Here is a 12154-nt window from a genome sequence, read left to right on the forward strand (position 1 = left end):
ACGGTCGGGTTCGAACCCACGTACTACAAATCAGTGGCCGAGCGCCCTAACCACTAAGCCACCGCGGCGGGCACAAAGGATTCGATTTCGCGCCTTGATTCTTTTCAGCAAGTCATACGTTATCTACAGTTTCCTTGTCTCTTACTTTATAACTGCCTCAGGAAATTTATTTTATTTATCAGTACCTCATAGGCCCACTAGGGGCATTGCATGAGGGGTGGGCTAACATATCATTTAAGTAGGTCAGTGATGAACGATTTCAAGGATTCCAGGCCAGGACGGATGAAAGCTTCAGCGGGCAGGTTGTTGCAGTCTCTAGCGGTCTGGGCGAAGAATGATTTCAGAGGCGCAGAAGTGGATGCTCGGAAGTATGAACAGCTTTCGGATGACTGATGCGAAGGTATAGGCGGTGTACAGGGGTGATAACGGAATGACTCCAAGGGGAATGATGAAACCTGTGGAAAAGGCAGAGTCTGGTTATTTTCCGACGGGATTCAAGGCTGGGCAGGTTGGCTTTTGTTTTCAATGCTGTTACGCTCGTATGCTGAATATACGAATCTCACTGCGCGGCTGTGGACGGACTCGGGGGTTTTGGCTAGGCTGATTTCTTGGAGTTCCTACAGCACGAGACTTGGTGGTCACTGCAGTTGTCATTGTCATGACCCTAAATACGCGGTTTCGTTCTCGGCCGCGTCGGTCGTATTTCAGCAGAGTCGAAACACTGTTCTCTGCGATATCAGTGCACGTTAAGGAACCACAAGTGGTCGAAAATATCCGGAGCCCTCCACTACGGTGTCCCTCATAGCCGGAGTCTCTTTGGCACGTCAAACCCATAAAAAGAACCATTAACGTCAAAAGAGTTTGTGGAAATTCTCCCTTGATCATTTTTTAATTATAATTGTCTTAAATTTCCACTTCTGAAGTATTGTCTCATTTTGAGGACATGAACAAATAAGCAAGTACATCCTGGTTTTAGAGTCATCTTCCATAGGTTCTGGAATGTTTTGGAAGATTACAAAAACATTCGAGCGTTAAAAGTACATAACGGGAAGTAACAATCTTAGATTTGAGTATTCGTCTGTGCAGCCACAAACGTTTTTTTCTATGCGGAAAGGTGACCGTGCTCCTGAAAAATTTGCAGGTGAAACTCCCGAAACCGTTCCGCATTCGAATGGCAAGAAATATTCCTCACGTAAACGGAATTTTTATGACGTCGCCGCTCTGCGCCCAACCGCAGGAAGGACACCAAGCCAGCGTCACGTGACATGAAGATTACCAACTATCGCGACGGCCGATGCCAGTTCTCCAGGAGGATCGCATTTCGCATTGTAGTGCGTCGGTATTCTCGTGCTTAGTGTTTTTCTGTGTTCTGGTGGGAGTACCTGCGGAATCGCTGATGAATATACGAGAACAGGCTGCTGGTTTTGAAACAAAAGAAGCGAGAAGGACGATTTCGTTGCAACATTTTCCCCCGTCAAGGACCAAGAGCGGCGCACTCTTCTGCAGTGTTTTCTTTCTCGTCACGCGTGACTGGCCGACGGTGTGGCCTCTGTGATACACGAAGTAATTCGCAGTTCCTCTTTGGATGTGCTGTCGCTAGTATTCAGCGAGCGGCAACGAAGAGGGGAAGCATTTATATTTGAACTTGCTTTCGCCTCGAGCCGAAGCAGTTAAGCGTCTATGAGCGCCATTGGTTGTGAACTCAGAAAACAGGAGATGGAACCGTGACCTGGTGCTGAACCTGCACCTCTTACGCGGATACAAGAACTTCCAGACAAGACAAGTAATAATTTTGCAAAAATTACCGAGAGCACTTAATACTGCTTACATGCTGTGAATGCGTAAGCTTGCATGCGGGGTATTGGGCTGCGGCGATGGCGCACTACTGTAATGCAGTGGCCAGCAAACATAATCTATTCGCGCAGCCCGAATGGAAGTTGATGAATATGACAATACCCAAGCCACGCGCGAGAGAATGGCAGTTTAACGCTGCGGTGATGGCTCTAATCAAGTGACCACCGAAGCTGATATGAGCGAGGAACGCGGCTGCGTGCACATACGGGTGCCAGAAATAATAGGTGAATGATGAACCCATGCGAGGAGCGCGCAGTAGCCAGGCAAGTGGTTGCAGAGACCCGCGAACAGAGCTGAATGACGGCTCGAACCGCAACGACCAGCAGCAAGCGGAAAGCCGGGAAACGACTTCAGGAACATTTCAGTGCAAATCGAATTTTCAAAACGATAAAAAGCTATACAAGGTCAAACGTGCTAGCGCGCCTCAGTCGCACTTAGCTTAACCACGATAAGCAGGGGCCAATTTGTTTTCTGCTCCCGCTTGCTAGGAGGCTTCAGAGAACGACGCCAACGTCGAGCTTTTTATTGATATTAGGGCTCTAATGCTAAGGCATTTAAAAAAGTGCAGCCTGTCGGCGCTCCTTCATTTGCGCTACAATAAGTTGCATATTAGTGAAAGCTGCTACATGTATGACTCGGCCACTAGTGCCGTCACGCAGGGTAGGAACTGGTTCCCCCGCACCCATTGCGAACCCAGCACATCCTAGGCACACGTGAGGGGTACTGGTCGGGTACCTAAAGCCTTTGCATGAGTTCTTCTCACTCATATCAAAAGTGTTCTTAACAAATATAACTCGTTATCATCAGCTATCGACACGAGTTCTGCAAAAATAATTCTTCTAAGAGAAACCTGGCTAATCGCGCACGTCCGTGATTCTGATATCTTTCTTAACGCTCATCGTTTTGCATCCTTTCCTTGTGATCGTGGCACACAGAGAGGCAGAGGCATAGCGCTGGCGATTTCAAACATTATCTCTTCATCATGTGTACATGTTCAGACTGGCTTAGAAATGGTATAGGCAGTAATAACGCTTGATCAACAAAAAGCCACATAGGAGTTTGCTATCGCCCATCTTCCTCCCTCATCTTTTGCAAAGAACTTGACGGTGCCATTAATTCCGTTACTACACGTTTAACCGCATAACAGATTTTTCTACTAGGTGATTTTAATTTTCCCAACTTTACTTAGATTTCCAACATTCCCTATTTGTCACCATTCTTGTCTCTAGGTAGTGAATTTTTGCCCACCGAGTGGGCATGGTGGGCCTGGCGAGAGCATGGCGTTACTCAAGCCATTCTTTTACTTCGTGCAGGTTGGTTCGTTTTCTAGTTCTGTTAAAAGTGACTGCCGTTTTTTGCTTGTCTTGCCGTGCCCACTACGGTGTCTGAAGATTGCTTATGAGTGTTGCTATGTTCTCGAGCCCCTTGTATGTGGGGACGTTGAATTAAACCCCGGTCCCATTTCTAACAACGAATTACTGCAAAGGGTACTTGAAGTCACAATTCGCTGCGCGAAGAGATACTTGACCTAAAATTAAAAACAGGTCGCATGATTGCTGACATTCAAGCTCAGTTTACCACTATTGAAGCCCACATTTCCGAACCTAAAGCTAAGACCTTGTAATTAGAAGATTTTGAAAACGCGCCCCGTACAAACTAAGCTTCTGTGAGCAATCAAGCTCGTAAGTTCACAGATCTAGGAGAGAACCAGGCGCTCTAGTCTTATCGTTTATAGCATAACCGAAGAACCTAACGAAACTGAGACCGATCTTAAGCGCAAAGTCATCACAGAATTCTTTTAGTAAAAACTTATCGTAACATGTGTGTCAATTGGTCCATTCATAGGCTGAGGAAGGGGTCGTCAGCAAACATGGTAAATGAATGCAGCGCGAAAAAAACAAGGACGAACAGAAGTAGACAGGACAGGGCGCTGACTACCAACACCTTTATTCAGAAAGATGAGCAGCTTATATAACGCAGTCCAACACCCACGTGACCAAGAAAATAGCAAACGCGTTCAACTATCTAATACAAAAAAAAACTAAGTACACAATATCAAAGTGATACATATCTAGGTAACGCAAAGTCAGCCAAGAACCGATAAAACCGAGAGGACCACGACGAACCGTAAGGTGCACGCATGGAAAATGATCAGTCAGCGACCTTTGCCTCCAATGCAGCACGAGGCAAGACGAAAACGAAAATAACAATATAGTCACCGAACACTAAGTAAAAGTCGAAGCTAAAAGCAGGGTCGGGGCCAAACGCATAAAAAAACAATACAAAACGCAACGCAAAAGCTGAGTCAACCGTTCACAGTCAAACTGAGTCAAAAAAGTTGAAAGTTCTCTAGAACAGTAATTAAAAGCAGACGTGATTAAAAAAAAAAAAGACGTGTTTATAGTGGGCCTAGAAAACTGGACTCCTTGTCTGTAAGTAAAATTGAAGGCGTGCTGACGCACTTGTCTCCAGCTTTGGCTATTATCCTTGCCTCAATGATGACCCTTTCAATTTCTGACCGCGCCTGCTTTTAGCTTCGACTTTTACTTAGTGTTCGCTGACTGCGCGTTTGATGCCCGTCCTGAAGAAGGATGGCACACTTTCTTTGTCCAACTAAAGGCCCATAGCTATATTATGCTCTTCTTGCAAGTTCATAGAGCACATCATGGCTGAACTCATTTCAAAATTTCTTCAAGAAAATAACATTCTGCCGCAACACCAGCATGGCTTTAGGAAAGCGTTTTCTACGATTACTCAGTTATTCACCGTAGTTCACTTTCTTGTTTGCGTCGTGGATAGGGCCGGCTAGGTAGAGTTAATTTTCTTGAATTTCAGCAAGGCTTTCCACCTAGTACCCCATAATAAATTAATTGAGAAAATTGAGCTGATAGGAATGCCAGATTTTATTATTGCTTGGGTATGAATGTATTTAACACAACGCAAACAGTACGTAACTATTAACGGAGATGATTCTTCTGCTCTTCCGGTCACATCCGGTGTCCTTCAGGGCAGTGTGCTTGGGCCGCTGTTGTTTTGGATATATTGCAACGACATTGTAGATGTGGTCGATGAACCTGTACAGATTCGCATGTATGCTGATGACGATTATTTTCAATGAGATCCGGTCAGCTGACGATCACGCAAAACTAAACACGTCCCTTAATAATATCCACACATGGTGTAATCGATGGGGCATGAAACTCAACTTTGAAAAGACTGTCCTACTACGTGTTACAAAAAAACTTAATCCATTTATATGCTCTTTTTCTGGGTTCAGGAGAAATTACTCAAGTAAACGAATATAAATATCTCGATGTTGCATTAACAAACAACTTAAGCTGGAAAACACATTTCTAACACCAGCTCGTCTGCTTTAAGAAAACTTTGTTGCGCCACAAACTAAAAGATGCACCCTTCAGGTTAGGAGACTAGCAAGTTTCTTCGGTTGAAATTCTTATTTTTGTTATTTAACCATAAACTCGGTATAAATTCTTCACCGTATCTTATACCACAGAACACCAGACGAACTCGAAACTCCCACTCCCTTTCTCTGAACCCGCACTTTGCAAAGAGTAACTTATTTCAGCACTCTTTCTTTCCGCAAACCATCAGTGATTTAAACAGCTTACTAGCTTCGTGTGTACGGTATCTTGACCTGAGAAGTGAACTTTGTTAGCTTTTTTGCTTGTTTTGTTAGTTTGTTTTTTGCCTTCCCATGGCATTTCCCGCTGCTCGTGTTCTGTTTGCATTTTGATATTATTGCCAATTTGTGATCTGTTTCGGTAATCCACTCCTGCTTGGGCCTCACGGCCTGCAGTATGCGATAAAAAAAATGTGTGCTCAGTTTTCTCCTTACAGCGAATGTGCCTGAAAGCGGCAAAACTAACAGCTAATGTTGCCAATACACTAGACTTAATTCACTAGTCGACATGCAATAGTTTCACCCATACTTTATCTTCCTGGACTTAGCGATCACGCTCTCCTTAAGTTTTGCATTATGTTAACTTGTACAGAATCTAACAAAAAGGTAACTGTGATCGGGGATTTAAGCGAGTCAATTTTCATGCAATAAACACGGAATTCTCTCCTTTTATTGACATAATTCTTGATGGCTTCAAAAGCCGCACTGTTCAAACTAATTGGAACATGTTTTCAGCCAAAGTAAACCAGCTCACTGAACGGTTAATTCCTCAACGCACCATCATCAACCACACCAATGCTACCTGGTATAGCATTCATATCAAGCGTTTTTCTAATAAAAAAAGCGACTTTATCGCACGGTTAAGCTTTCTCCCACTAGAGAACGTTGGGCTTCGTACTCGACTGCATACTAGGCATACGTGCAGGCAATTATGGACGCAAACACTTTCACCCAGATTCTTTCGTGTATGCTCACAAGAAACATTACAATATTTCGGCGCGTGATTAATCGCACGACTGATGAAAATATCGTGCTAACCGGCCTCTCTAGTGACCCTATTACTTCAGACCTTGTTGCTACAATTCTTAACCTTTCATTTGCTGACAACTGGCGAGCGCCGGTGATAAAAAGGGTACAAGGAATTCGGAGGACGGGTGAGCCGGGGGACATGTGCGTTTTCAATGAAAGGAAAATGCTTTATACGGGCTGAACGTCCCAAAGCCACTCAGGCTCTGAGGAACGCCGTAGTGAAGGGCAGCGGAAATTTCGACCACCTGGGGTTCTTTAACGTGCACTGACGTCGCACAGCACACGGGCCTCTAGAATTTCGCCTCCATAGAAATTCCAACCGCCGAGGCCGGGATCGAACCGGGTCATTCGGATGAGCAGCCGAGGGCCATAACCACTGAGCCGCCACTGCGGCACTCAAGGAAGGAAAATGATCCCACAGTCCACAGTAGAATAATTTCATATGTTCTGGCATATTAAAGCCCTTTGGGATGCATGTCATTTTACTATGTCATACATGATCAAAAATGGAACCAAAACACTACGAATAACTCTATAACTTGACAGATGTCTCTTTCAAGCCGATTCGACCATTATTTGATTAAAACAAAAAGTGGTAGAAATTTCTACGAATAACTTTTAAAAAGTGCTAAAATGTGGTATATGTCGCTACACCAGTTACTTTGACGTATAAAAATCGTCCGCAACATCTGAAAATAGATTCATCAAATATTAGGGGGCAGTTCACAAATGGGAAAAAGTAGAGAAGCTCAAAGATTTACAACTTCTGTTTTCCTCGCCAAACTTTTCCGAGTCCAACTGTATCTAAGCAAGGGAAAATACACGGAGCACCAAGGAACTGCATTAGAGAAAGATGAAAATGCGCTGTGTGCTTTGTTTGAATATTGGGTATAGTATTCAGCGCGCAAAACTGTGGTAGACGGTTGCACCATTTTCAGTTTGCCGGGTCTGACTCCCCCGGTCCTAGAGGAGTGCTGTTATACTAGAAAGAATTAATATTTTGCTCCTTGCGACTATTTTCGCAGTTCGTAAGTTGTTTTTTACATGTGTGCTAAAAATCAACCATTTGTGTGGTTCATTGAAAAACTTACGATTTCGTTTTTCTGGGTACTGTTATAACATTAAAGCATTAAAATATCTCTTTTGAGTATAAATATTAAATAACGCATGATTCCATCAACATGGTGTCAGACACGTTGATATCAATATATCAAAGGGTATAAATATGAGCAGCTTATTCCGAACTGTGTCGTTTACTAGGCTCTGCCTATGCCACCTTCTTCAGGGCTCGGCAGTGTTAGTGAAAAATAGGCTCTTGGTACATGCCCACCACCAGGCCATCCAGCCTCTGTACTGTTTCCACGGCTGTCCAGTAAGAACTTCTTATATGAAATACTTTTTCTTGCTGAACACGCGAAATATAGACAGCTCTTAATAGCGAATACTCACACAGATGTCTTCTACTTGGCACATAGGTCCCCAAACGAGGAAATCCGCCATGATGAGCCTGCACGTGCGCCAACACTGCAAAGCAAAAAGATAGCAGTAAATATGAGTGCAGAAGCACTGTTGCGATGCCTAAACATTGAGTGAAGTATGTTGCAGTTGCAATGTTTGTAAGTTTGTGCAAATCGAAGTAATTTATTAGAAATATCTCAAACAAAAATTACCCCACTGTGATTCGAACCCGCGGCACCGCGAACAGATCAGCTTCACTGGCCATTGCACTAGAGCTCTTGGCAACCGCCGCAGCCTTTTTTCTTCCTTTATTACATGACATTATGCCCGCCCTGACAGGCTTCAAGCCCGACATAACCAGGTCGCAGCAGACTGCAAACACTCTAGTGCTGTGCATTACAGATCGTCGTCTTCATCAACTTTCGACTGCAGCGCAAAGACACAGACAGAGAATTTTATTTTCAGCACCGTCTTTATTTTTCACCCAATTTTACTTCCCAGGATCACGGAATTTAGGCAAAATTCTCTGTCATTTTTGTTGATTTGATTTCAACATAAATATTCGATCTGAGGGCATATCAAATCAAACTTTGCGTTCGGGCAAAATGACATACGTGTTGCAGAATGGCAGGGCGGTTCAAGGCAATCTGTTCTAATTCCGACTAAGGTATTTAATTGCTTTGAACGCGAAAAAACTCTTGGTCTGGAGCCGTTTCGTCTATTCTGGGGCAACCCTGAAACACCCCTAACTGCTTAGAGGAAACACACACCGGAGTTGGCGTGTCGCGCCCCAAAGCCAAAGCATTCTACACAATCAGCAGCGCAGGCACGTTGAACGCGAAGCAAGTTCTCCTTAGAGCTGCTTTTGAAACCGACATACGCTTTCTACAGCAGCCGTGCGTAGGTCATAACCCCCCCCCCCCCCACCTCCTTGCTAACGTTACCGGAGGGGCAGCCCTTCACTAAAGCAGCTACACAAGGGTTACGTTTAGTAACAGCGACAGGTGCCACATTACATACGCCGCTGAGTGCAGCTACAGGGGATAAGAGGCTAGAGTGGCCAGAGTTGAAGCTGAGGGAAACTGCGACAGATAAATATGGTGCTTCCGCCGGTGAGCAGTTTCCCGAGATCGCACCTTTGCGTTCCTCGTCAACGCTTTATGGCATCTGCCCGCATTACACTCCGCTTTAGCCTCAGTTCCGATGATGGCGAAAGATGTTTAAAAAAACGCTATCAATGCGGGATTCAAATTTGCAGTAATTTGCAGAAGTAGAGCAGAGCTCTTCAGAACTCGGCTCCTAATTCCCAGCGGTGCCGTAGATTCACATAAACATAAAGGCATTACTTGTAGCAGGTTAAGTAAAATAAAACGACAGCGCACAGAATCACTAACGACGGCACCTGAGCTTCATCGTTTGCACAACACTTGAGCTTTAACCAAACCACTGCAATGGCGTAACGCTTTACAGACTCGAGTTCTTTGTTGAGTCGGCCTCACCCTTCCAACTAATAGCCGTACTGATTAAGAAGGCTGGATAGCTGGGAGAGTTGGCAATTGTTCTATTTGGGTGGTACAGCGCGAAACAGACGAATAAACAAAAGAAAGAAATACCGCAGACGAGCTCTGACTTGCAACTGAAGTTTTATTTAAAGGAACGCAAATTATATACATCAAATTCATTTGGTATCACAGAGCATAGAGAACTTGTACAAGCACATTCAAGGGGTGAATCTTTAGCTAATCATTTGACACTTGGTGACGTTCTATAAAAAAGAGCCGTCCCCCCTGTTTGGTTTACCTGAAGTCAAGATCATGAATTGTGTAGAAACAGAACCCTTGCGTCAACCAGCAACAAGGAAGACTAGCTTATACATTGTGACTGTTTCTTGCGAATAAAATAGCTGCCATTATTTCTCGTGTTATTTTATCCCGGTGGCGAAATGGAATCTTTGTGTTAGAGACTTTAGGCTGGCATTTTCTTCTTTCTCGCAACCGCGGCAATGGTTTTTTGAATGGAAATATCTAGAATCTGACAGGGAATTGATACGCTATCGCGGACAGATGTTAAAACAATAGCTGGTCGAGCCTATATACAATTTCTTGCATGACAGAAGAACGTCATAAACTACTGCACATGTGCAATCTACTAACCTTAACCTATCTGATACCTGGCATGTAAACGGAATGATGTTAATCGCTTTCTCATGGCGATCCCTAATGGCACGGCAGAGCCCGCTCAACTTATATGACGCCGAAAAACCGATGTCCATCTCAAAACGTCCAGCCACAAAAAGTTGCTGAGAAAACACAATATAGAAAGCTTGCGGTTTTGAGCCTGCAAGCTTTTAGTAACACACTATCATGAATACAATGATGGCAAGAGTTCATTAGGCTCGAGCGAGAGCAATGCACCACCATTCCGTTTTTGATAATCTTCAAGTGCTCAGATGATTAGTTTAGCACCGGTTTCTGGGACCACTGTGAATATGTCCTGCATACGTGGTCGTTTTTGAAAAATAACTTCAGACTCGAAAACTGGACAGCATCATTCGAAAGCACCTCAAACGTGAAGGACAGACAGCACATTCGCGGAACAGCAGAGAATGATTGACATCTTGAAGCTGTTGCGCGAAGTGCAATTAGTCTGTTCTTCATGTTTGAGGTGCCATCGAATGATTCTCTCCAGTTGTTGAGTTAAAAGAACATGCAGACGGGCTAGATGGTTTTCAGACACAGATGACATTTTTAGCGCTAACAAAACACGGGCACCACGCACGCTAGACCCGTGTCCTTCTTTTCTTCGCAATGTCCTTGGCGTGTTCTTTTCTTCGCAAAAAAATGGGTCGCAATGGTCTTTGACAAACTTCAGATAGATAACGTGAAATATGCCTGGGATGATGAAAGGAATGAACGATATAAGGTGCGCGAGCATGCACCGAAACGGAAAAACGAGAGACATGATGAAACACAGTATTGACGCGCACTCAAACATGAGTTCTGATACCAAGGTCGCAGACTTGGAATGTTTTTGTATTGAATAGAAGCCTGACGTAATGGTGGTGACAGATATTTGGATACAGCCTTCAATTTTAGATTCGGAAATTTAACGTCCCGGCTAGTGTTATTAGAAATGACCGTGAAAGCCGGGGTGGTAAGTAGCAATTTTTAATGAGGACAAGATAGAACATTCAGTTATAAAACAACCGCTTGATTTAAAAACCGCATGGTGAAAGGTTTTATAGAGGTAAAAGAATTGATTATAGGCCCAGTGTAAGGCCTCACTGAAGCTAAACCCTTGGCTGCTGATGCACTATGTAACTTTTTTGAGGGTTTGCGGTCAAGCGGGAAGATTGTAATTATAGCGCTGCATTTTAAAGTGCCTGATGTTAACTGGTATAAAACGATTCCCGGAGTGTACAAACGCAAAACCGCTCTTGAATTTATTGATTTATATTTTATGCGTGGACTTACTCAGATAGTCAGACATTCTATGGGTATACAAGGCAATACTAAGTCTGTTTTTACGGCACTGCAAGAGACAAAGGACGAGACAAGTGCACAGGCAAGTGTCTCGTCTTTTGGTCCCTTGCGCTGCTGTAAAAACAATGTCACACCAACTTGCCCAAGCTCCTTCAGTAAATCCTAAGTCTGTCCTTGACCTCATCTTCCTATTGAAGCAGCGACATCCAAACCATATGATGTTGAGGTGCTGACTGGTATCTGATTATTCAACAGCCAACATGACGATCACGTTGATCCCGTTTAACATGGCAAACGACACCGCTATACTGGAGAACCTGGGCTTTTGGTTTGGCCACATTGGAGAGAAATTTAATGATGACAATGTAGGTGTTAATTACTTTTCGCTGCAATGCAAGACCATAGTTCGCAAATGCGTAGCCAACTTTGTACCTAACCAGCCGCGGTGGCGTAGTGGTTAGGGCGCTCGACTACTGAGCCGGAGTTCCCGGGTTCGAACACGGCCGCGGCGCACGCGTTTAGATGGAGGCGACACGCAAATGCGCCCGTGTGCTGTGCGATGTCAGCGCACGTTAAAGAACCCCAGGTGGTCGAAATTATTCCAGACCCCTCCACTACGGCACCTGATTCTCTCTTTCACTGCCACCTTCCTCCCTTCCTTTACGACGCGGTCCAGATATCCGCCGAGATATGAGGAAATTACTGCGCCATTTCCTTTCCTCAAAAACCAGTTTTTAATTTGATCCCGCTGCGTTAGCTCAGTGGTTATGGCGCACGGCTGCCGACCGAGAAGACACGGGTTCTACCTGGCCGCGGCGGCCAAATCTCTATGGAGGCGAAATTCTAGAGGCCCGTGTACTGTGCGATGTCAGTGCAAGTTACAGAACCGCAGGTGGTCGTTTTATTCCGG

General features: G+C 44.4%; 1 protein-coding gene across 3 annotated transcripts in view; it reads right to left on the reverse strand.

Moving 5' to 3' along the window:
- LOC144132301 (uncharacterized) overlaps positions 1-12154 on the reverse strand; it is a 429694-nt gene that overhangs the window by 323464 nt on the left and 94076 nt on the right. For all 3 annotated transcript variants that reach the window (XM_077664613.1, XM_077664612.1, XM_077664611.1), the window contains exon 3: positions 7754-7828. In XM_077664613.1, the coding sequence (XP_077520739.1) occupies positions 7754-7828 (75 nt within the window). The remainder of the gene's footprint in view (positions 1-7753; positions 7829-12154) is intronic.

This window comes from Amblyomma americanum, chromosome 5 (assembly GCF_052857255.1).
Source record: "Amblyomma americanum isolate KBUSLIRL-KWMA chromosome 5, ASM5285725v1, whole genome shotgun sequence".
In the NCBI taxonomy this organism is placed as follows: Eukaryota; Metazoa; Arthropoda; class Arachnida; order Ixodida; family Ixodidae; genus Amblyomma; species Amblyomma americanum.